This window comes from Corvus kubaryi, unplaced genomic scaffold, assembly GCF_017639235.1.
Source record: "Corvus kubaryi isolate FWS band 111438036 unplaced genomic scaffold, C.kubaryi_AGA036_p1.0 37308, whole genome shotgun sequence".
NCBI lineage: Eukaryota > Metazoa > Chordata > Aves > Passeriformes > Corvidae > Corvus > Corvus kubaryi.
In genome coordinates, this window is record NW_024581096.1 from 9,209,656 (window position 1) to 9,231,693 (window position 22,038).

Here is a 22,038-nt window from a genome sequence, read left to right on the forward strand (position 1 = left end):
CCCGCTCCCCGGACCGGGCGGGGATGGGAGGAGACGAGGCGGGTCCGGGTCCCAGCCTGCTCCGCGGCCACGCATGCTTCCTAACCGGCTCCCTGTGGCTTTTCCTGGCCCTCTGCCTGAGGTGCTTCCCAGGCTGCTGCGGCCGGGATCGGGGCGGCTGAACCCCATGGGGTGAAGGGCGGATGGCGGCGGCCGCACTCAGGTGGGCTCCGGGCCGGGCGGGGCGCGGGCGGCGGCGGCTCCGGGCCCCTCACCCGCCGAGGCCCCGCGCTTCCCCTCACGCTCCTGCCGATCTCGGGTTTCCGGGTTAATTTTCTGTTCGGTGTCATTTAGTTTGTTCTTCAGCATCTTGGTAAAATCCTACCGCTTCCTTCTGGGCTTTTGTCCTCTCCAACCCCAAAAATGCACTATAAATATCTGGACTAAAAATATTTGCATGATCACCACAACAATGCATTATAATTATCTGGCCCAAAAATATTTGCATTATCACTCCAATAATGTGTTATAAGTACCTGACCCAAAAATGCTGGCACTGGTCAGTTCTTCACCGGTAGTCTTAGGCTGGGATCTCCTTTTCCATGAGATCGTATGCTAGAGGTTTGAGCTGGTGTCTTAATTCTGCTCCATGCAGTTTTTAATATAAATAAACATCCAATATCAAATAATGAGGGGTTTAGGAGATTATAGCGTTGTAAGGGATTACAGTCTTTTAACTCCTTGTGTAGAATGCATAATTCTGTTATTTGGCAAGGTGGCGGTCAGTTGTAGGACCTGATGATCTCAGATATCTTGTCCAACCTAATTGATTCTGTGATTCTGTAATTTTATGCATTAAATTCCTATACATATTTGCATACCTGAAAACACTGGGCAAAACTGTGGCAAAAATTATGCCGGGCAATATTTCTATGTGGTAATTTTAGCCACTGGATTTTTGTTTTCCTCATACACCATGGCCTCTTAGTGTCAGCTGTTTTCCCAAGAGTATATTTACAGTTTTGATCTAAATATCTTCTTGTGTCAGTAATTTAAAGTGTTAACTATGCATTCATTAAAATTATCATGATGATATCCTTAAATTAAATTAAGCATATCCACAAAATTGCGTTTTGAGACTATAGACAGAGATTGTGCTTAGTTCTTTATCTCATGTAAGAATGACATGGGAAACCACAACTCTACGCAGGATTACTCTATCAGCTGTTGTGTTTTATGTAAAACCAACCTAGAACTTCCCTTCAGGATGTTAACTGGACCGACCACACAGCAGTTTTTAAGCATTCTTGTGTGAATTTTTCCCCACTTTCCTGTTCTAACAAGAATGTAAGATCCACAACTGCTTTCTGAGATTTATATGTTGGAAAATTTAGGCTTTATTGTGATATTTTGTAAACAGTCTGAAAAGCATCATTTTTCACGGGAAAAAAGTTTCTAGTTTTACATTAAAATTTGTAATTTCAGAGATTATTTTGGTTGAACACAGTTTTGCTTTTTCCGGTCTGACTTCACTCTTGATCTGCAGAATATTTCTAGGTAATGCTGTTGTACCTGGGAATGTGATATGATTTTTGCACAGGTGGCACTCACTTTTGTCTAAAAGGGAGGCTGAGACAGGCTGTTTAAAAACAACAGTTGGACATGGCTCTTGACTGCAGTCAACCTGAAGCCAGTTCTGCAGCCTGTTCTTCATTCTGGCTCAAAGAACACATGTTAATACTACCCGTAGTGAAAGTATAAGCCTAATACAGAACTGACACAGACTTCTGTTGCTGTATTAATTTCTAGATCTCTCTTTATCTATTCCAAGGTCACTGAGTGATGGGGTGGAATTAATAAAGAAAGCCCTGAATGGGACTCATAAATGTTTCATTAGGTGGGAATCTTCCAGGCACAAGAAGAAATCTGTAAAAATGGATTGCTCTATCTGTTGAAGTGCAATTACTCATTGGTACTGTTCTTTTTGAACTTTGTATTTTATTATCTTTTAGTTATTATCATGTTCCATTTTTATTTCTGCTCTTACCTTGTTTTATGGTCTTTTTTTCTGCTTTCTTTTACAGAGCTTCAAAGTGCTAGCTGAAGTTGCCTTTAGCTCAATTATATTTTTTTTACAAATTAGTTAAATATATGTTTATTCTTTCTGAATTGTTTTACTGTTGTTCATATTTCATGTATGCTGTTTTGCATAGTATCAGTGCTTACTGGTGCCTGGTTTGGTTTTATTTAGGATGGAACAAATGGTGTTTGGTATTTCCTGCACTGGACTGGGCACACTGGATTCAGAAAGCACAGAGGCTCAACACTGAGGCATAGACCACATTTCCTACTGGAGTAAGACACCTGCAATGGGAAAAAAAATGTTCTCCTAGTCCCAGGGGAAGTTTGATTCTGAATACTGGTGTGCTTTTTAAAGGTATGTTGCTACATCGCCTCTTCACAGGTTGGATTGTTACACAGCTTTTATGGTAATTTTAAATGAAATCCAATCTGACATGATGGCTATATAGAAGAAACATTTGTGACGAGATTGCCATTTTTTCCTTAAAATGGAATTTATTCATCAATGTCCCGTGTACTGGAAGGTCACCCGCCAGAAAACAGCACTTCCATTGTTTCAGGAAATACTTTGTTTCTACACATTCATTCCGAAGAGGCACAGTCACAGTTAACAGACTCTAAACTTGACCCACTTTTTTCATCTCTGTGCAAAGGCCATGTATTATTCATGATTTCTTCTCTTTTACTTTTTTAAATGTTTTCCAAATAAATGATTCAGTGGGCTTTTTTTTTTTTTTCTACAGAGATGCCAGTAGTTCTGTCTTGTGGATAATTCTACAATAAGCAGGTGTGTAAATAATCTGGAAGAAACACTCACAACTTGTGAGACTTATAATCAATAATCAGTTTAAAATCATAAATTGTTATGTGTCAGCTTAGGAAGTCTAATACACTCAAAAAAGTCCCTACGGATTAAGGATTTACCTAATAAAGAAGGGTTGTCAAGATTTAATGTATTGCACAAGAATGGCAAACTCGTGGGAAGAATCCATTTTTAGGCAGGATATAGGCTTTAAAACTGTGGTCTGTCCCTACAGCTCCCCAAAAAGACTAGCATAACAGCTGGGACAGTTAGAACTTACCTTGCAAAAAGAGGAGAGTTATGAGGGTAATGTGGCAGACAATAGATAAGTCCTAAAAGTAACAGCAGACTTTTCTACTGGAGCACATGCTAAGGAAACCTTAGGTAGCTTTACTCTGTAAGGAGGTGGTTTTGGTTACTTTGGTTGACTAAATGATTGTTGCCTTTGTGTTTATTATAAATAGGGAAGATGTTTTAGTAGGTTTGGTTTTCTTAAGGCTTATTCTATGTTCCAGTCTCCAAACTAAACAAGGTGTTGCTCAGGAGAGGGTGCCAGGGGAATAATTCATATGTTGGCAAAGAATGTAGATTAAAATAGTGCTTTGGATTATAGATTAAAAACTCAGTTTTAACAGTTATTGTATGAAGAGGTCTGGGATTTTCAGCATCAGTCCTAAGAATCCTCCAAATTGAATCTTCTTTTATTATTACAGTGTAAAGTATTCATTGGATTAAGTCATGTCTTTAAGATCAGAAGGAATCTTGAAGCATATTCAGTGTATCATTCTAGATATATTTCAAGTAATTTTGTAATATTTAACATTTCAGTAAGTGGAATTAGAGCTCTCCATGTTACTTATGCTGATTCTAATTAAACAGGGCAGGTGTTTTAATTCAGAGCTGTAGTGTTCAAGTCAATAAATCAGCTTAATTGACATAAAAAATTCCCTGGGAATGTTAAATGCAAACACTGAATTTGGGTTCTTAATGCCCAGTGGTAGCTGTGATAGCAAATGCTTTGTGCAAATGGATTTTCTTTGTTTAATAATTTTCTTTCTGATCTGTGATATTTACAGAACAGCTGACGATACAAAGGACAATGCACAGTGTGTGTCCTGATGACATTTTGTGTGCTGTGACTTGATTTTTGTCATGGCATCTGAGACTGAAAAGGCCCACGCTCTTCTCCAGACTTTCAGTACAGCCTCAGTTATTTCCAGTCTAGGTTTGGGAATATTCTGCTTTGTGGCAGACAGACTTCTGCAGTTTTCCTTCATTCAGCAAAATGACTGGCTCCGAGCCTTATCTGATAATGCGGTGCATGGTATACTGGGAATGTGGTCCTGGGCTATAGTGATTGGACTCAGGAAGAAAAGTGACTTCAGTGAGGTCACCCTGGCTGGCTTCCTTGCCTCTGTCATTGATGTGGACCACTTCTTTCTTGCTGGATCCCTGTCGTTAAAGGTAAGTCAGTAGATCGGTAATTTGTTAAATTTCATTATCACTGTTTACTTCATTGTTCTTCTACCATGTCCTAGACAAAAAAAGTTCCATTGATAATTTAATTAAATACATTTAATAGCTATACAAGAATTATGTTTATATGCAGTTGTTGCGATTTTAAAAGCCATAAAAATATTTTACATCTACTGTTAAGTTTCTGCTACTTAGAAGGAAAAAAAGGAGTTTTGCACATATACATGCTATTCTAAGTGTATCACATAGTTGCTTTGTTATCCAGCTTAAAAGAGTTAAGTGCTGCCTTGCACACTTCTGTGGATGAAGTGGATTATTCCATTTCTCTTTACAGTAAGGGTTAGAAATACCTGAAATGTGGGGTAGAAATATGTGAAACATAGATGATAAAGCTTCCATTTCATTTCATCAGTGTTTCTGAGTAATACATTAGTTTTAGCCAGCCCTAAATATTTCTCCCATGAACAAGCTATATGTGAGCTGTCACCTTTAAAAAGTCAGGTTGAAAAAAAATTTAAACAAGTGAAAAAATAGTAGGAAAGCAAGCATCGGCTTATTAATAAAAGTAAAAAGGTGAATTGGCTCCTGTTAAGGAGTGAATGGATCATCATCCATTTGCAGAACTGCTTGTTATGAGACAGTTTCTCACATTACCAGATTATGGCACTCTTTTTCAGTAGTTTTCCTCCTCTAGTTTGCTCATAATACTATTACACTGTTGATAGGGCACTTTGATATAGCTCAAAGAGGAAGGATGGAAGGGACAGAGGGGGAAAGGAAAGGGAAAGGGAAAGGGAAAGGGAAAAGGAGGGAAAGGGAAGGGAAAGGGAAGGGAAAGGGAAAGGGAAAGGGAAAGGGAAAGGGAAAGGGAAAGGGAAAGGGAAAGGAAATCCTGTTCTTTATATTCATGTAAGTAAGGAAGAAAAATGGTGTACCAATTTTTTAAAAATATTTCGGTGACGTCTAAGTGCGATAAGCAAATATTGCTTATAGTTGAGATGTAAAAATCAGATTTCCAATGGAAAAATATTTTTTGTTTACAGTATCACTATTTATTGTAGAGAAAAGATGCCTTTTATTTGTGCATTTCGTCAGTTTTCCCCTCTTGGCTGAGGAGAAAGGGAAGAATCAGGTCCCTCGACCTACTGGCCACGTTCCTGATGCAGCCCAGGATACCACTGTCCATCTTTGGCACATGGACAGTCAGACACCAGCATGTCCTGGTGCCTGGCATCATTATTTCCTAGGTAGTCTGTAGTTCTCCTCTTTTCTGTACTTCCTCCATGGAGAAATACTTACTGTACAATTATAAAGCTATATAAAGAAAAGGAAGGTTAGCTTGGTTGATTAATGGGTCCTATAATATTATTACTGAATAACAATATGGAATAGAATATAAATTTCTAATTATTCTCATTTGTTTTTCCTTATTTTAAAATCACTGAATGTAATTAAATGATTAGCTAGCTATTAGAAAATATTAACATTTTATTGCTGCTTTTTCATGCATTTGAGATGATTACCAGTATTTTTCTTAATTATGACCACTAGATGTCAGACTTCACCGATGCCTGTTTGAAAAGTTGACTATTAAATTATATCCATGGAACTGGGAGGTGACCTGCCTCTTGGCAGTGAGGCAAGGTTAAATATACTTACACGTTTCATGATGGGGAATGTTTGTGTAGCCTAGCCTATCCCTACAATGTGAAACCAAGTAAATTTTCATAATTTTGTCACTTAATTTGTAACTGTTGTTTCAGTTCCCAAGCAGGTAGCATTTCATTTTCTAATCCAGCCTAAAGTATTGTTGTTGACAGTTAGATCTAGTTTTCTTATTCTTTGAGGTTTTTTTGCAAAAGACAGCTTATTTCTGTGCTCACCCCAAAATTGTTTTTCAAATCAGAAGCACAAAACACAGCAGGTAGAATCATAGCCCTTTTAGTAGCCAAATGTACTTAGCTGAGGTAAGGAGAAGACAAGATGCCCAAAGGCTTTTTCAAAGTGAATTGCCTACCAATTCCTTTCCTTTCCACATATTAACTGGGCTAATAAAGGAAATAATCCAGTGTAGGTCTCTTTACTCTTAGAGTAAAAACATCATTACAACTTGCAAAGTTGTATTCTTTACAAAAACTCTCTTCTCAACTAAATAACTTTCAAAAAAAAACATATCTTAGGAGAATAAATTTATGTTTTCTAAACCTCATACTATTTTTCTCCTCCCCTCTGTATTGCTTTTTTGCCTAAATTACCTTTAAAGGGTACTGTCCAAAACCATGATTAGTATTTTAGGTGAGACTTCATTTGAGCCAAATACCATAGATTCATTCCTTTCAGTGGCACAAAAATACAGTGCTTCTGTCCTTTTAAAAATAAAAAGTAGTGTATTACAGGTTCTACATCTTCTTGAAGTGCCGTCAGAGTCCCTTTGGTTTGTGATGTAATGTAATCCCCATAAACTTCTCTTCTGTGTGCTGTCTGGCCAGCTAGATCTGATAGTAATGTGTGATTTTTCTTTCCTTGGCTTAATATGATGTGCCTCTCAGTTTCATGGCATAATTTCAGGCTGTCACCTATGTAATTTATTACTTTGTGGGATACTTCTTTACTATGTATTTGGTAGTTACAGTGCCTTTCTTCATCTTTAAATTGCATGATTCAGCTTACCTGCTTTAAGAGCCCACCATGTTTGCTGCTTTTGCAACACATTACTAAGTAACTAATAAATTAGTATGTCTAATTAAGTAACCACACCACTATTACTAATTTGTACCAATAGTATTTTTCACATTACTGTACACAATTACCTATAAAGCTCGTTATCATCACTTTTAAATCTGATGATGGATTATTTTTTATGGAGTAACCTTTTTATGCAGCACAAGGCAGCGCTATGTTCTACCTCCAATTGCTACCTTCACACTACTCCAGTCACCTCCTTCTGTTCCTGCTGACACAGCTCAGTGCTTGGATTGTTTGGCTACTGGTCTGTTTTACATGGTCATGATTATTTTTCTGCAGTATTCAGGGTAAATAGTCACCTGTGGTATTTATATATTTGCTCTGATAAATACTTCTGTACCAAGTGCCATGTGATCTGACCTTTTGCCCACATTATTTTTGCAACCAGTATGAAGTCTACAATGACTTCATACTTGGAATTTGTAGTTCTTTGTGTTCCATGTAGTTTTTACTGTGCACGTAAGTGTAGAAGAATCTGTCTCACTGACAGATCTAAAGGTGGTAGTTCCTACAGCCTGTCATCAGTCAAGAGTGCAGATATGACATGATGGGCTGCTCCCCGACTCCACCAGGATTGTAGCCCAGACACTCATGTTGCAGAACAGACATGCAGAAATTGCTGTCTTGCTACTAAAGACTCGCCAAATTCTAGAAGTGTAGTAAAGGCAGTCGGTGGCAAACATACATAACACTGCTGGGAAATGTGCTGTCCATGACTGACCTGGGCTGCACAGGAGCATTTCTAGAACTGGAGAATAAACTTCGCACAAGCACAATTAATATAGAATTTAATATGTTACTATATTGTTAATATTACTACTATAATATATGTTACATTGCATATGTTAGTATAAACTAAAGACTTCAGGCTTGTGAGGCACCGCAGAGTATGAGTGAGGGAGCATCTGTTGTTACATAACATCCAGGGTGTCACCATGAGCGTTACAGCAGATAATTTGCGTGGGTTCTCCTGCATGCAGTTATTGTCTCCTGTCTCCAGCTGCTCATTGTAGTGAGAGAGGCTGGAGGAGCAGCAACTTCAAGATGATCTTCACCTGATTGAACACATAGGCAAATGGAAAAGGTAATTTGCAAATAAATTCTGTTTGCAGCTTTTTCCAGGAGGTTTAAAGCGAAAAAGCTTGTACCTTTTTTTTTTTTAAGATCTGGTGATCTCTAAAGGCAAACAAATTTGCCTGTTAGGAAAAAGAGAGTATAGCAGCTTATATTATCAAACAGAACTGTCTGTCTCTAGGGCTTGGCAACTCAAGGATGTAAGTGTTCTTTCAGTCATAGAATGTAAAACAGGAAGCAGGCTGTTCTTCCCTCAGACCTTGGGCAACAGCATATCAGAAATTTTATGGCTGTATTGCAATTACAGAATAGGACTTTCTCTTGCTAAAATTGAGCACACAGGTTTGCTATATGAACAACCCTGCCATCTAAAATTTGTATGAAAAGAATTTAAGCATCACCTTGGCACCAATACTGATAAACTGTGTACATAAATAACATTAAAATTTTCCTTACTCACAGTGTTGCTGTTGGCACCTAACCTTAATAGGCCAGAGGGAAAAGACTAATTTAGACATTGCTACTGGCTTTTTTCAAAATGCAGAAATAGAGACCAGTCAGTAGATTATCTGCTGAAACATATCACTATCCAGGTTTTTTCAAAATTAGGTTAGTATGTACTTTTGAGGCTCTTGTTGACAGTAACAAAAATCTGACTAGGGCAGGTGATAAAACAATTTCACCATCACAAGATTTTTCTACTTTAATCTGTGAACAATTACGGCAGCTGGTGAGGGGTCAGTATCTCTGACCGAGGAAGCTGTGACCGGTCCGGAGAGATGGTCCCAAGAGAGATCGTCTTCCCGAAGCCCGGTGTCTTCCCTCAGCTGCTGGCAGGAGGGCCCGTGCAGAAGCTGTCAGCTCTTCAGTGATTGTCTGCTCTTGATTTCAGCTCAGCTCTGCAGGGCAGCCTCCAGGCCAGACCAGAGAGAGACGAGAGGCTCATGTAGCTGTTCCGCACGAGGGAGCTTTATTAGTTCAGCGAAGGGGAGCCAGGGACGGGCAGCTCTCTGTCCTCGCAGGGGCAGGGGGCTAGCTTTTATAGGGATACAGGGGGTGGGTGCCAGAGGGTAAGGGCCAATGGGTTACAAAGGATCTGCGTAGGGTCCCCCAGAGGATTCTGGGTTTGTCTTCTTCTCACCGTAACTGCAGAGTGGCTGCCTTTCCAGGGGAGCTCTGCTGGGAGGTTTAGGCACTCTCCTTATCTCAGCAGACATCCCTCCAGGGCAGGGGCTGGGCATACCCCACAAACAACCTGCTTGTGTGAAACAGAACTGAAGTTGGAGAAAATACACCTTTTGCACCAACTTAAATGAATTGGGTCCACAACATTAGACTTAAAAATTGTTGAGACAGTTTGTGACCCAGTTTGTGTCGCCATTACTTGATCAGGACAGTCATGGACAAGCATGTGGTAGGAAGCTAATAGAGCAAAACTTTCTGCAGGCCTTTTAATGTTGGCTTTGGTTTAAAGCATGAGCTGTTACATTTCAAGGTAGTCCATACCTTCCCATCTCTGTGTTAACTGGCTAAGGCTAGTTAAGTTTCCTTGCAGAGAAGATAGGGTTCCATGCAGTTATCTAAATTATGCATGAACTTGATGAAACTGTTCCAGAGTCTCATTGCCAGGCCCTCTTGGTGTTGAATCCTGCAAGGATTAACACAACAGAAGAATGAACAGGTTAGAGATGCTTTGTTTACTTCCTGCAGTAGGTGCCGTGAGGGATGTGTTCAACACAGCAAACAGACAACACCGTCACGTTGTATCTCTGGTGCCTGTTAACAGTCTTTCCAAATGTTTACCAGTATCTGAATTGAGCCAATGAATATTGTATCAGCACTTCTGTAGATCTTTTAGCATTGTGCTGTTGTTTCTTCTGTGCTTACAGACACAAGAATCTACTGATTTGTCAAATAGAAATCCAGAATACCATTACGGGTTTTTTGCTGTGTTTGAATTTGTGGTGCTGGTATAGTTGCTACTGAGTACACCCACAGAATATTTTCTCAAATACATATATTAAATTGACATTATCACTTCTTAAAATGGGTAAATCTAATCTCACTAGCTAGACATTCACCTGATTAAAATCAATGTCAGGCTTTCAAGTGAGTTACTGTTAAACAGGTTGTTGAGACAAAAAGCCCAGTCACAAATGTTTCAGATGTTGGCTTATGAACTTTGTTTTGCCTGTCCATGAAGAATACTGTCTCAAGGTGATCAGAATACATGTAAGTTTGATTATATTTTTGTCCTGTTAAAAATTATTGTTCTGTTTTAAACACTGTGCAACTGAAACAACATTACAAGTGACAACTCTAGTAAAATACAGGTGGTATTTTTGAAGGTAAATGCCATGAAAGCACATTATTTATTTCAAATAAAACATATTAAATATTTCAAGTGTATTGCGTGGTTGTTTTCCTTTTAATTATCTTGAAATTAAATACATATAATTAGTGCAGCAGATTATACAAGTCCTTGCATACCACATGACTATATGACAAATAGGATGCCTCATCCCTCTCCTTCCCTGTCTTGGTGTTGATAGTACTTAGGAGGATGCATGATTCATATCATACAGTAGAGAGACAGGGCAGCACACAACTCTCATGCATAAAATTGGTTTAAAATTAATTGCAATGGAAAGGAACAGTATGTTTTTCTTTCTGCTTCCACTTAGTCACCTGACAGAACACCTGTAGACACTCATGAAACTTTTTGCTTTTTTTCTCTTGTCACAATTGTAGCCATTGGTAATAATATTTTTCTCTTCTGCAGGCTGCTCTGACTCTTCCACGGAGACCACTTCTTCATTGTTCTACTGTGATTCCCGTGGTGGCTCTGACATTAAAGTTTATCATGCAGCTTTTCAGGCTTAAGGACTCATGGTGCTTTCTTCCCTGGATGTTGTTCATATCCTGGACTTCTCATCACGTCCGTGATGGGATTCGTCATGGCCTCTGGATCTGCCCATTTGGAAAAACTCCTCCCTTGCCATACTGGCTGTATGTGGCAATTACAGCATCTTTACCTCATCTATGTTCATTTATTATGTATTTAACGGGCACTAGAGAATTAATGTCCATAAAACATGGAATCCACATTGATGTATAGGAATAGTGACTTTAAAGGTGGTTTATGCTAGCACTGGAAATAACCTGCCTGTCTATCACTGAAGGGTTTCCTTATGTTTCCTACACCTTCTGAATTAGGCATTTTAAGGTTTTGGAGCCAATTACAGCTCTTGTGTCAATTCCTTGTGGTCATAGAACCTATTTAATGAATGACAATAATTTTATGTCTGTACATTCCCCTTGTAAAGTGTGTGGTCTTCCATGATAGTTCATGCCTAGCAAGCTGATTTATAAAGTACTTAGTTTGTCTATGTAGTAATTACATTGCATTTTGCTGTCATGGTGCCATTCATTTGATCACCATTCACTTGGATTTGTATTCTGCCTTTAGAGAATACATTTCATCTAGATAGTATTTGTATAGCACTTTAAAAGTGAGAAGTTCTATATAAATGCTAAGTATTACTGAGGATACTTCTAAAAAAACCCTCAATTAGCCTTTTAAATTTATTTATATGTTAGGAGTCCTACTGGACTCTTGTATTCAACCATTTTAAAAGAAATACTGCCTGTATTTCACACTGTCTATCCACACCTCTTTGAACCTGCAATCACAGAGTTTTACTAAATTCTATATTCCCCTGTAGTTGCTTGGTACTAAATTTGCAGATGATTACTAGCTTCAAAATTAGAAAGGAGTAGACAGTTTGATTATAGTATTATGGTGTGTTGGCCAAATTGTTTAATTTTTTAAAATACAGTAATTATGAATACTATTTAATTTGGAATTTTAGTAAATATTTAAGGATTATGTGAAGATTCAGGGAGACACAAGGAAATAAAAATTGCTCATAATACAAGTTTGTTTAAAGACATTACTACTCAGTAAAGCATTTTCCATTAAGTGCAGTATCATCCTCATAACTGTAAAATAAAATGCATTATTATTATTATACATAAATAGAAATTTCCTCATAAATAAGTTCCTTAAGGAAAAGTGTTATTATGCTGCAGGTTTATGAGGTAATAATTTGCACTATGGACTATTCAGTTTTCATTTACAGACATGTCTCAGAAATCTGAGTCCCAAACTAAAAGTTGTCTGGTCTTGTCTAACTAGACAAGATTGTCTAGACTTGTGTAGTGTATGGTGTACAAGCTGAGAATGTCTATTAATAATTTTAAAATTTTTTATTCATTTCCCATTAAAGAGATGGGGCCTTAACTACTCCAGCTTGTGGTGAATAGCTGTCAAAGGGGATAATTTTTATGGAATTGCATGTATAGGGTAGCATGTGCTTAAATTAGGTTACCAAGGGGTGCAAGGGTTTATGGGATGTGTACATTTACATTATTAAATGTATATTAGGATAAAGTTTAAAAAAAGATAAATTATTAACTGGGATGCCTGCCTTAATGAGTACCAGAAACTTTCTGTGGCTGCAGAATACTTAAGGCTCTTTGCAGCTTTCTATGCTAGTTACAGAAAGTGTTTCACCTCTTTAAAATGTGACTTTCCAAGAATAGTCTCTGCCCTGTCTGTTCTTCATGTTAGAAATGTATACCAATGCAAACTTGTCTGATAGTACAGTGGGCCTGTCTAGCCTTTTTTATAAAATGAATAAAAAGTTTCTTTCTTGGAAAGAAGATTGGAAGAGCAAAACATTCCTTAGAGGGTTATCCTCGTGCTGTGGGTTTCTGTCCCTTAGGGTTTTCCAGAAACAGTGTAAGAAATGTCTTGCTTTAGAGCCCTCAGATCAAAACTGTCTTTTATCTAAAGGCATGATGGTTTACAAGGGCAGCATTGCTCATTCATTTACTTCTAGCCTGTATTTTAAACTACAGGCTATGAAATGCCAATAATGAATAAATTTTGTGCAAGGGGTGAACACCAAAGCCCATTTAGAAAATCTTCTGTATTCTTGTTTCATGGTATAATATTTGTATAATTTTGTGCTTTATCCAGATTTCGTGCAAAGGGAAATGTATATAGGAACAAAGTGTAGAATTACACTTTCTCAGTTTTAGACTGTAGCTGTAGTGTTTCTGGTAACTGCATGTCCACCCACAGTCCTTAAGATCATTACTGTACTGTTCTAGATATGTTTAAGGATCAGTTAATGGGTACATCTTCAGTAGTTTAAAACTACATAGTTTCATTCTCTTTGTTTCTAGATATTTCTGTGTGAGCTTTTACAGTAACTTTGAGCTGTATTTTGAAACACTGTTTTTTCTGGCCTTGTTCTTATACCAGTTCTAACTCAGCAATAGGTGAACCCCACTCAGATACATATTAAGGAAAGTAGCAAGTACTTTGTACCTCATGACTTCTTTCCCACCAGACAGATATGGTGGTCTCACACCTCAGCCTCACATTTAGGCAGCTTTTGCTGAGGCCATCAGCCACTTTTCAAGGTAAACTGACACGCTGCATGTACTGCTGTAATTTGTGGGTAGCCAGAGTAGGGTACAAAGGAGAAGTTAGGTGTCTGTTTCAGCCTGTGTGTCGTGGGCAGAGTGGGAGCTACAGAGTTTATAGAGAAGCCCTCCTGTTGAGTCACAAGGCACAGACAGGACCCTCTTGCTTTCTAAACTCCCCACAGAGGCCTCTGGGTGCAGCTGGATCCAGCCTTAGCCCTGGACTCTGTCAATGGTTTATGTTAATGGATTACATAGGTATTATTGAACCTTTTCACAGCTTTGTCCCACAGGATTAAGGATGACAAACCAGAGATATTTATATAAAAATAAATTATTTATTATGATACTGATGAGACTAAAAGATCTTAATCAGAATTATTTACTACACAGTATAGGTAGTTCTAACTGCTAGTCTAGTTCAGTCCACTATTTTTGAAGCAATATTGAAGCAATTATAGCAAAGGTAGCAAAAGAAATTATGTAGTAGAGATTGATGTTACTCACCCATACCAATGAGTGTGGGCAAATCTCTTTCTCTCAGCTTCGAGGGATAACCTTGAGGCACATCCCAACTCAAGGAAGGAATCTCCACACAAGTTCCAGAAAGGGGATTGTTGGAAGACTCTCCCAACTCGTTAAAAAGTGGGAGTGGGCCATATGTTTCCAGGCCAGCTGTGTAAGCTCAGCATCTGTAAATAAATTAGTAGTAGTAGTAGTAGTACCACTTGTTTGTTGCTTTATCCAGTACTTTACCAGGTCTGCCACAGCTTCACCTCTCTATCAGGTGTGTCGAACTCTGGGATTGATGAGGCAGGCTGGTTTCAGCATTATTCAGCACCAAAAGCACCAGGACAGCCCCCTCCTGCATTCACCACTGATAGCTTTGCAAACAGGGCATTATTCGAGCTGTTTTAGTCCCCTCCAGGCAGAGCATCCTGCTACACTTCCTCACCCAACACCTGCCTGCTACAGGTGAATTGTCCAACAATTCCTTACCAGGATTTCAAATTCACTGATGTTTCCAACTATGCATTGATACCTGCCATGTGTAGCAAAACCATGACAATAATAAATCAAGGTACTAAAAATATAATGACTTCGTGCTTTACTGCATGCATTACTATAAAGGGTAAATGTAAAATACAAAAAAGCATGTGAATGACACAAAACATGGTTTGCAAAGTCAAGGTATTGATGTTGTGCACAATATATGATAGATATCACTAAAATATTAGGTATTTCAGTGATTCTTTTAATAATACGCGAGTCTAAACATTTTCCATGTATTTTCAAGTTGAACTTAAAAAGTTGAAGAAAGTGTAAGGTTTTTCTGACTTACTTTGTTAGAACTGTGCTGCTCTTTTTTCTTGCTTTAACGGATTGCTGCCATAAAAAGTAGGTACTAATAGCTGCCAAGTTAGAAGAAAAATGTTAGACTGTTTCTTCTCCCCAGTCCTGGAGAAATAAGATAAAATTCTCCTAATTCCCTAGTGGCCTTAACAGAATGCGTGAACATGTTTCCTATCACTTTGTGTTCTAGTTTAAAATGTAGTCTGTATTTTCACCTGACTGCTGGCATCACTTATTTCTACAGTGCAGTACATTATCATGTGCCCTTAATAAGGTATTGGTAAGTGAATTATTCATAATTGATGCCATGTCCCAAGGAAAATAATGCTAAGTTTGAATTAAACTGAAGTAATTTTTACTGCAGGCCACTGATACTGACTTACTATGAGAAGAAATTTCCTTTGCTAATGGAAATAAAGTTCCAGAAAGAGAGAGAAGGGGTTAAAATTCAGTCTGAAGGAAATGTTAGTACATAGTTAATTTTGGACACATGTATTTTTATTCCATCACTGTCAGTACAAAGCTAACTGATGAAATGCATCAGAAGAGTACATGTCTGTTTGAGTAATTGAGCCAATCTAAATACTGTCAATTATGCAGATTTATTCAGGGCAAAAGAAATTTTGTATTCTCGAGTGTTACACATTGTGAGCTTTGATCAGCTGGTAATTTTGAGCCCACAAAAAAGTTTTGTTTCCCTGCTACAGGCAGACCTTGCAGTGAAGCAAAGGAAGAGCTGTCAAGCTGAAGTACCTTTTGCATTCATCTCAAAAAAACAGTAGTAACACTTTTCCTCAAAATAATAAGTTGGTGCCTTCAGCTCTTTCTTAGGATTTCCCAAATTTTACATACTCTGCATTGAATTTTTGAATTTATACTTTCAAATCATATATTTGAATTCTGCATTGTAGAATTATTTCCTGTTATTTAAGCCCCCTATTAAACAGTACTTGTATTTTTTGTATATACATATATATATATGTATATAAATATATATCACACACTGATTTTTCTTTCTATGTTCATATTATAATTTTCCATTTGTTTAGCCTAATTTTGTATTGATTTTTCCTGGGGAGAGGAGAAGTGTTTGTCTCAGTGACTGGGAAACCCAGGTATGCTATGACTTAGCAAAAACATTTTAGTGCAATGTGCAGGAAACCTTCAGAATATTGAAAACTAGAAAAGAGATTATGCTGTCCTTTTGATGGAAGTGTTCAGGAGGTTTCTAGGCAGTTTTTAAAAACAGATTTGTTTAATCAAAACTAATAGACCAAAAGCATTTGTCTTAGTAAAGACAAGTGAACAATCTGCATGGCACGGGATTTGTGTAATGAAACTGTTGCAGGGATAATTGGCCAAGTTGCTGCTGCTATATCCACCACCATGGAAACAACTCCTTTGGCCAAGGAACGTTAGTAATATCCCTGGAGCTTTCCTCATGTTGCCAAGGGAATTCAATCTTACTTTGATCTCGTTTTTCCCTTTAAAAATTACATTAAGCAAGAGCTCCTTGCCTGGTGTAGGGTAATTTCCTTAAACTGCTGTCCACTCATTCACATCAGTTTTTACAGATAAGCCAAAGAAGCTCGGTACAGTAACTGTGGAAAATAAATTAAATCAAAGGTAGTGGACATAATACTGGCATAAGGAATTCAGAAGGTAGAATGCTTCTAGTTTCACATTTCCATTCAAATTGCTGATAATCAAAACCAACTCCTTTTTATGTATTACTGCCAACAATTTAGGAACATAGTTTGTGGTGACTGGTCTAAAAATTGGAGGTGTTTGTGGGCCAAGTGAATATTGTAAGATTCAAGTAATAAGGCTTTATCAATCTATTTCCAAAAAAATCATCTGTGTCATCTTGTTTGTTTAGCTGTATACAGTATGTAGATACACTCAGTTATTTCCTAGTCTTATTGTGGAAACATGGTGGTGGCTTGGGGAGTTTTGGTACAAAATGCTCTAGCTAGCATGACCTTTTAACACAAGTAATTTTTGTTTCATTAATCCATGAAGAGATAGATCTTCCCTTCTATTTGACATGTTTCATTAAGGTGAAAGTTTGAGTGCTTTGCCAACATCTTTTGTGTGAGTGTTCTGTATGCCTTATACATCAAACATAAATAAGCAAAGTAGAGGCACTCAGAACTTCATACTATAAAAATGTGTGCACATGATTTATTTGTAATTTTTCCACAAAGTGAAAAATAATTCCACATGCTCTAGCATCATGCATTTTGCATTTAAATATCTATATAAATGTTGACTAAATGGTATTTCTAGTAATTTTCTATGGCTACAGAGACACTGTCAGTGTTTCATGTGCTCTCCTGGTGCTTGACTTAACTCAGGTTGGATAATAAGCATGGTCCTGCTGCCTCAGTGTACCAGATACCTCAGCTGGCTGTAGAAAATGTAAGAGGTTACTGTCTCATAGTAAACAATCACAGAGACCTTTTGTATTCAGTGTGTGGCTGCTCAGTCTATTCAGTGGTGCTTAAAATGTGATTTATCTCTTCCTAAAAGAGATGTATGCTGCTGGTGTACTGAACTGCATTCCAGTCGTCACAGATTGTTCTAACTAGATGGTACATGACTATAATTGGGACTGTAGATTGGGCTTGTCTTCCTGTCCTTCACGTGATTTCCTCTTGCTGGAGGAGGGAACTTACCTCTTCACAGACTATTTTATCCAGAGGTTCTTTGACGTGTAACATAATAATGTAAACATTAAAAAGTGAAACAACTAGAGACAGTTTTCAGGAGGCACTTATGCTATAGTTGCTTCTAGACTGGCATATTTCAGTAAAGGGATGACCAGCTTTTTAAAATTAATTTTAACTTTTAAAATGCAGATGAAGCATTTATTGTAAAGTTAGACAATTTTATCAAAATTTTTCCAAACACAGGAGTTTCTCTTTGGAAGATGTCACAGCTTCAGTTAGAATAATTATTATGGCTGAAATTTTCAGTGCTAAATCTTTGCTTCAGTTTACTATTTGTTCTAGATTCAATTTAAGGACTTAAGACTAGGAACATGAAATTTGTTTAAAGTTTGCACCTTTTTCTCCCTTGAAACTTAACATAGAAGAGGCTCTGTTTAAGTATCGTAAAGTGGAGCTTGTATTAGGCACTAGTCTCTGTGGTAATATAGAAAAAAGCTGATCACCTGATACTGTCATGATAAATATTTATTGCAGTTAGAACTCCTGATACCACTCTGCAGCACTACCAGGGAGATGTGTGCTGTGTTTGCTGCTGCCATCTGCACACTGGGCACAAAGAATGAGTGCTGCAGTTAGTTAAGGGAAACCATGGCTTGAGTATGTGCTGAATGGGGCTCCATCCTTCAGTGGTTTCCATCTGTGTTAAAACCTGTTTCTGTTACAAAGAAAATAATGAGTTTCCAAAAAACAGGGCTTTTTCCCTGAAGCATTTCAGCCACTGAAAGTCTTGCTGAATGATAAAGTTTCTTGAAAACTCATTTCAGGTAAGAAAACCAGTTTGGCAGTGACTTGATTTACAAGTATATTCCTGCTGTCTATTTCAAAGTGAGGAATGTTGGCACATTTCTGTAGTTCTCTGTTGCCTGGATTAGCTTTGCAAAAAAAAGGACATGTTTTCTTAGTCACCAAGTGTGAGCATTTCCCCTCTTTATAGTGAACGGATAGAAAGCTTTGGAAGACAACTTTTTTTGCCTTTGGCACATATTAACAAGCATTCACCTGTCATGGTTATGAAAGGTATTCAACAAAAGGTGGAAAATGCCTTGGACTAGGCATGCACTGAACCTTTAATCAGAATCTGTCCAAACTGCTTACATAACACACTGTAAGTGAATCTCCTCTGGAAGAGACTAATTGAAAGCATGCAAAAGTCTATTGGAAAACAAAGCATTAAAGGCAGAATTACTTTGCTCTGGCTTTTTTCTTCACCCAGTTGTTCTGCCTCCCTGCCTTGCAGGAGGCCTGGCCTTTCAGTGAGTTTGTTCTCATTGCCACACAGTGCGCACATACTCCAAGCTTTCTTGAAAGGGGAAAGGTTTCAAATGCACAGGTGAAGGTGAATTGCCTGAGTGTAGAAGAATGCTCTGTTCCTCAGCTGGTGGTAGGTGATGCCCAGAGGGGGTGGGGGAAGCACCTCTCGAAAGGATTACTATTTATTAAAGGTAGAGAACACATTATTTCCCTGGCACTGGCAGTATTTCATTATGCCAGTGCATCTCTCCAGTTTCCCTGGCAGGAGTTACTTTACTCCTGGAGATGGAAGCTTTATTTTTCAGTTGAGATTCCATACTGACATAATTACATCTACAGAGGTAATAAATATTGATGTTCTCAGTGTAATGAGAACAGCTTCTACTAAATTTTTCCAAGTTTGTGCTATATCTAGACTTGCAAAAAAAAAATAAAAAAAGCAATAGAATTCTTTGCATTGGAGATGTTGTTTGAAAACACTCACATCCTGTCATGTTTACAAAGGGTGTTTGCTATTTCTGCTTCCTTTCCATCCCAAAGTTAAACATAATTGAATACTTTAGCTGCTTCACACAGAAGGAAAGAACTTGCGGAGTTAAATACAGAATAAAATTTGGTTTACCAATGTTCTGAAGGTTTTCTGCTAGGCTTTCAAAGTCAAAACAGTTGAGCCATACAGAAACATGAACATGCGGAAACATGAACAGTTGGGACATACAGAAAATACACTTCAACACTACTGAATGTTCTATTCCTTCATACTTCATCAAAATAAAACTTCACTGCCACTTGTTTTCTTTCTTCCAGTCCATGGCTAGTCCTTTCTTTTCTCTATCCATGACTCTCCTGGTGGTAGCATTTCACATCTGTCTCCAATGTGCTTTGTAAGAATTACCAATTCTCACTAAGATCCCTAATCAGTTTATAGGAGGAAAAAAAGCTTATTGTCTAATATGAACAAGTGGTGTAACTGGGCCAATAAGTGTGTTCAAAGATAAATTCTTTGAAGCTGAATGGATAATGTTATGATGAAATGTATTTCTTCAAGAAAAAGACTGATCTATAGAGGAGCTTGTTTCAGACTCTGTAAGGACTAGCTTCATGGTTAAATGGTATGTACCAGTCACTTCCTGCTAGCTGACCTACAGTGATGAAATAGTTTGGGTTCTAAAACTACAAAAACAGAGCAGGTTTTGCAAACAACTTTCCAGTGCCAGGAAATGGGATCTGGAGTAGTGATGAGGAACTAAGATACCAAATTCACTTGCCAAAGTAAATCAACTCCATGCCCCATATTAGTCAATAAATATACCTGTGCAGGACTCTCTCCATCCAAGTATTTGATGGACTGGAAACCACTGGAAAATTTGAAGAAAACAAGCATTGAAAGAGATTACAGGAAATCAGTCTGTGTCGTGTCCTCTGGAGGGCACAGAACCGTCCCTGGGCAGGACAGTCAGCATTTACTTGAAAGATTTGTCTCTTATTCCTGTTTGATTTCTGTTGCAACCCAAAGACCGGATGTCTGAAGAAGTGGACAATTCAGGGTGGTCCATCCTTAAATTGAAACATACAGTCAGTGGTACTAGAGTGTAAATGAGCTTAAACAAAAAATTTGGTTGCCCAACTTCAAGTGGCTATCATAACCTAAAACACATTTAAGTGCAAATTTATACCTGTGTATCTTCACGAATCACATTAACTCTTTTACATCTGTGCAGCCTCGATCTGCTGGCTGTGAGATGACTTCGGTTTGCTATGGTAGTTTCATGATATAACCTTTACTGCAAATGAGGAATATTTGGTGATCAGATTTCTTTAAGTGGAATTCAAAAGAAAAGCAGGCCAAATCCAGCAACCAGAGCCCTTCCAGTATTAATAAGCAAGAACCGTAGAACATATTATTACATATTATTAATAACAGTCTTATTAATAATTTATTTGTCCTGGGTAGTGCAGGGAGGTCTCAGTCACTAATCATTTTAGATGTTGTGTAACAGTAGCTCAATCTGTGCCCAAGTAGTCTTACAATATAAATAGTTTGGTTTATACCATGTAGGTAACATTTTACTGTAAAAATATGAAAATAGAAGAAGTGATTCTAATCTTGTTTTTAAAGAACAGACCTTATAAATGTAAACTAGAACTAATGAATGCAAATTATTAGTTCTTTTTTCAAATTGTTGGCATTCCCATACCCCATGGACTTGTGAAATTCATGCTTCTGGTATGCCAAAAAAAGAGAGGCCAGGAATAATCCCACTTTTTGTGTTTTTTCTTTAAATTCATGTTAAAAAAAAACCCTTAAGTATGTTTTCCTGAGACAGTGGCTTCATGGAGAATGATGGGGAGGATCTATATCCAATTCATGCATCATTTTACTGTTCAAAAATGTGGTCTCTCTGTGTCCCATTGTTGGTAGAGTACAGCCTTTTTCAGAAGCATGGCAAATCCGATTTTTTCCAAATGAGACAGTAGAAATTAACCCAACTGCAATCCTGTATACTGTGTTTCATCATAACATATAATGGAGTAGCACAGTGAAGTTATTTTGTTATTCCCATTCTGAAAAAAACCAAAAAGGACAAAAAAAAATTGAAAATGGCATGGGGAAGAAGCTGTTTTGGATGACTGCTCCTTGCATGGTGAGTTTCCCCACTTGTGCCAAGCTACCTGACAGCTCCAGAGACACAATGGGCATTGATAGGAAATTTATGGAAAGACAGAGTGAAAACATGTTTTGCATTGGGCCACACAGCCTGTTTAGAAAGGAAAGATCCTTCATTAGTGTCACCCTCACATTTCTTAGCCTGGGCTATAGAAAGCGTAAAAGAAGTCTTGGCCTACACTGGGCTTAAAGGAGCTGTGAATTCAGCTCCAAATGAAGAACCAAATATGCTGTGTGAGACTGACGAGTGCAGCACAGCCTCAGAGACCTCAGAGTTGTGAGGGGACAACTACCTGTTACCTGGCAAACCTGAGGTCATGTGAAGTTGTATAAAAGCCTCAGTGCTAGCTAAATAACAAAAATGTAACATGAGGGCATGG

The 22,038-nt window shown here is 38.0% G+C and overlaps 1 protein-coding gene across 3 annotated transcripts; it reads left to right on the plus strand.

Annotated features, from left to right (window-relative positions):
- The first annotated feature begins 44 nt into the window (after positions 1–44).
- TMEM267 (transmembrane protein 267) lies at positions 45–14,747 on the plus strand. 3 transcript variants are annotated; one of them, XM_042028398.1, is made up of 5 exons: positions 45–202; positions 2,231–2,416; positions 2,805–2,848; positions 3,940–4,327; positions 10,941–14,747. In XM_042028398.1, the coding sequence occupies exons 4-5, from the start codon at positions 4,016–4,018 to the stop codon at positions 11,274–11,276; spliced, it is 648 nt and encodes a 215-aa protein (XP_041884332.1). In that variant the 5' UTR covers positions 45–202; positions 2,231–2,416; positions 2,805–2,848; positions 3,940–4,015; the 3' UTR covers positions 11,277–14,747. The 3 variants fall into 3 exon arrangements, with proteins under 3 accessions (XP_041884332.1, XP_041884334.1, XP_041884333.1); XM_042028400.1 differs by lacking the exon at positions 45–202 and adding an exon at positions 284–306; XM_042028399.1 differs by lacking the exon at positions 45–202 and adding an exon at positions 373–1,951.
- The last annotated feature ends 7,291 nt before the right edge of the window (positions 14,748–22,038 follow it).

Excerpts from the sequence above, each read along its gene's own strand:
- TMEM267 (XM_042028398.1), top strand. The coding sequence starts at position 4,016 with ATGGCATCTGAGACTGAAAAGGCCCACGCTCTTCTCCAGACTTTCAGT. Across the intron at positions 4,328-10,940 it reads CTGGATCCCTGTCGTTAAAG|GCTGCTCTGACTCTTCCACG; the intron begins GTAAGTCAGTAG and ends TCTCTTCTGCAG.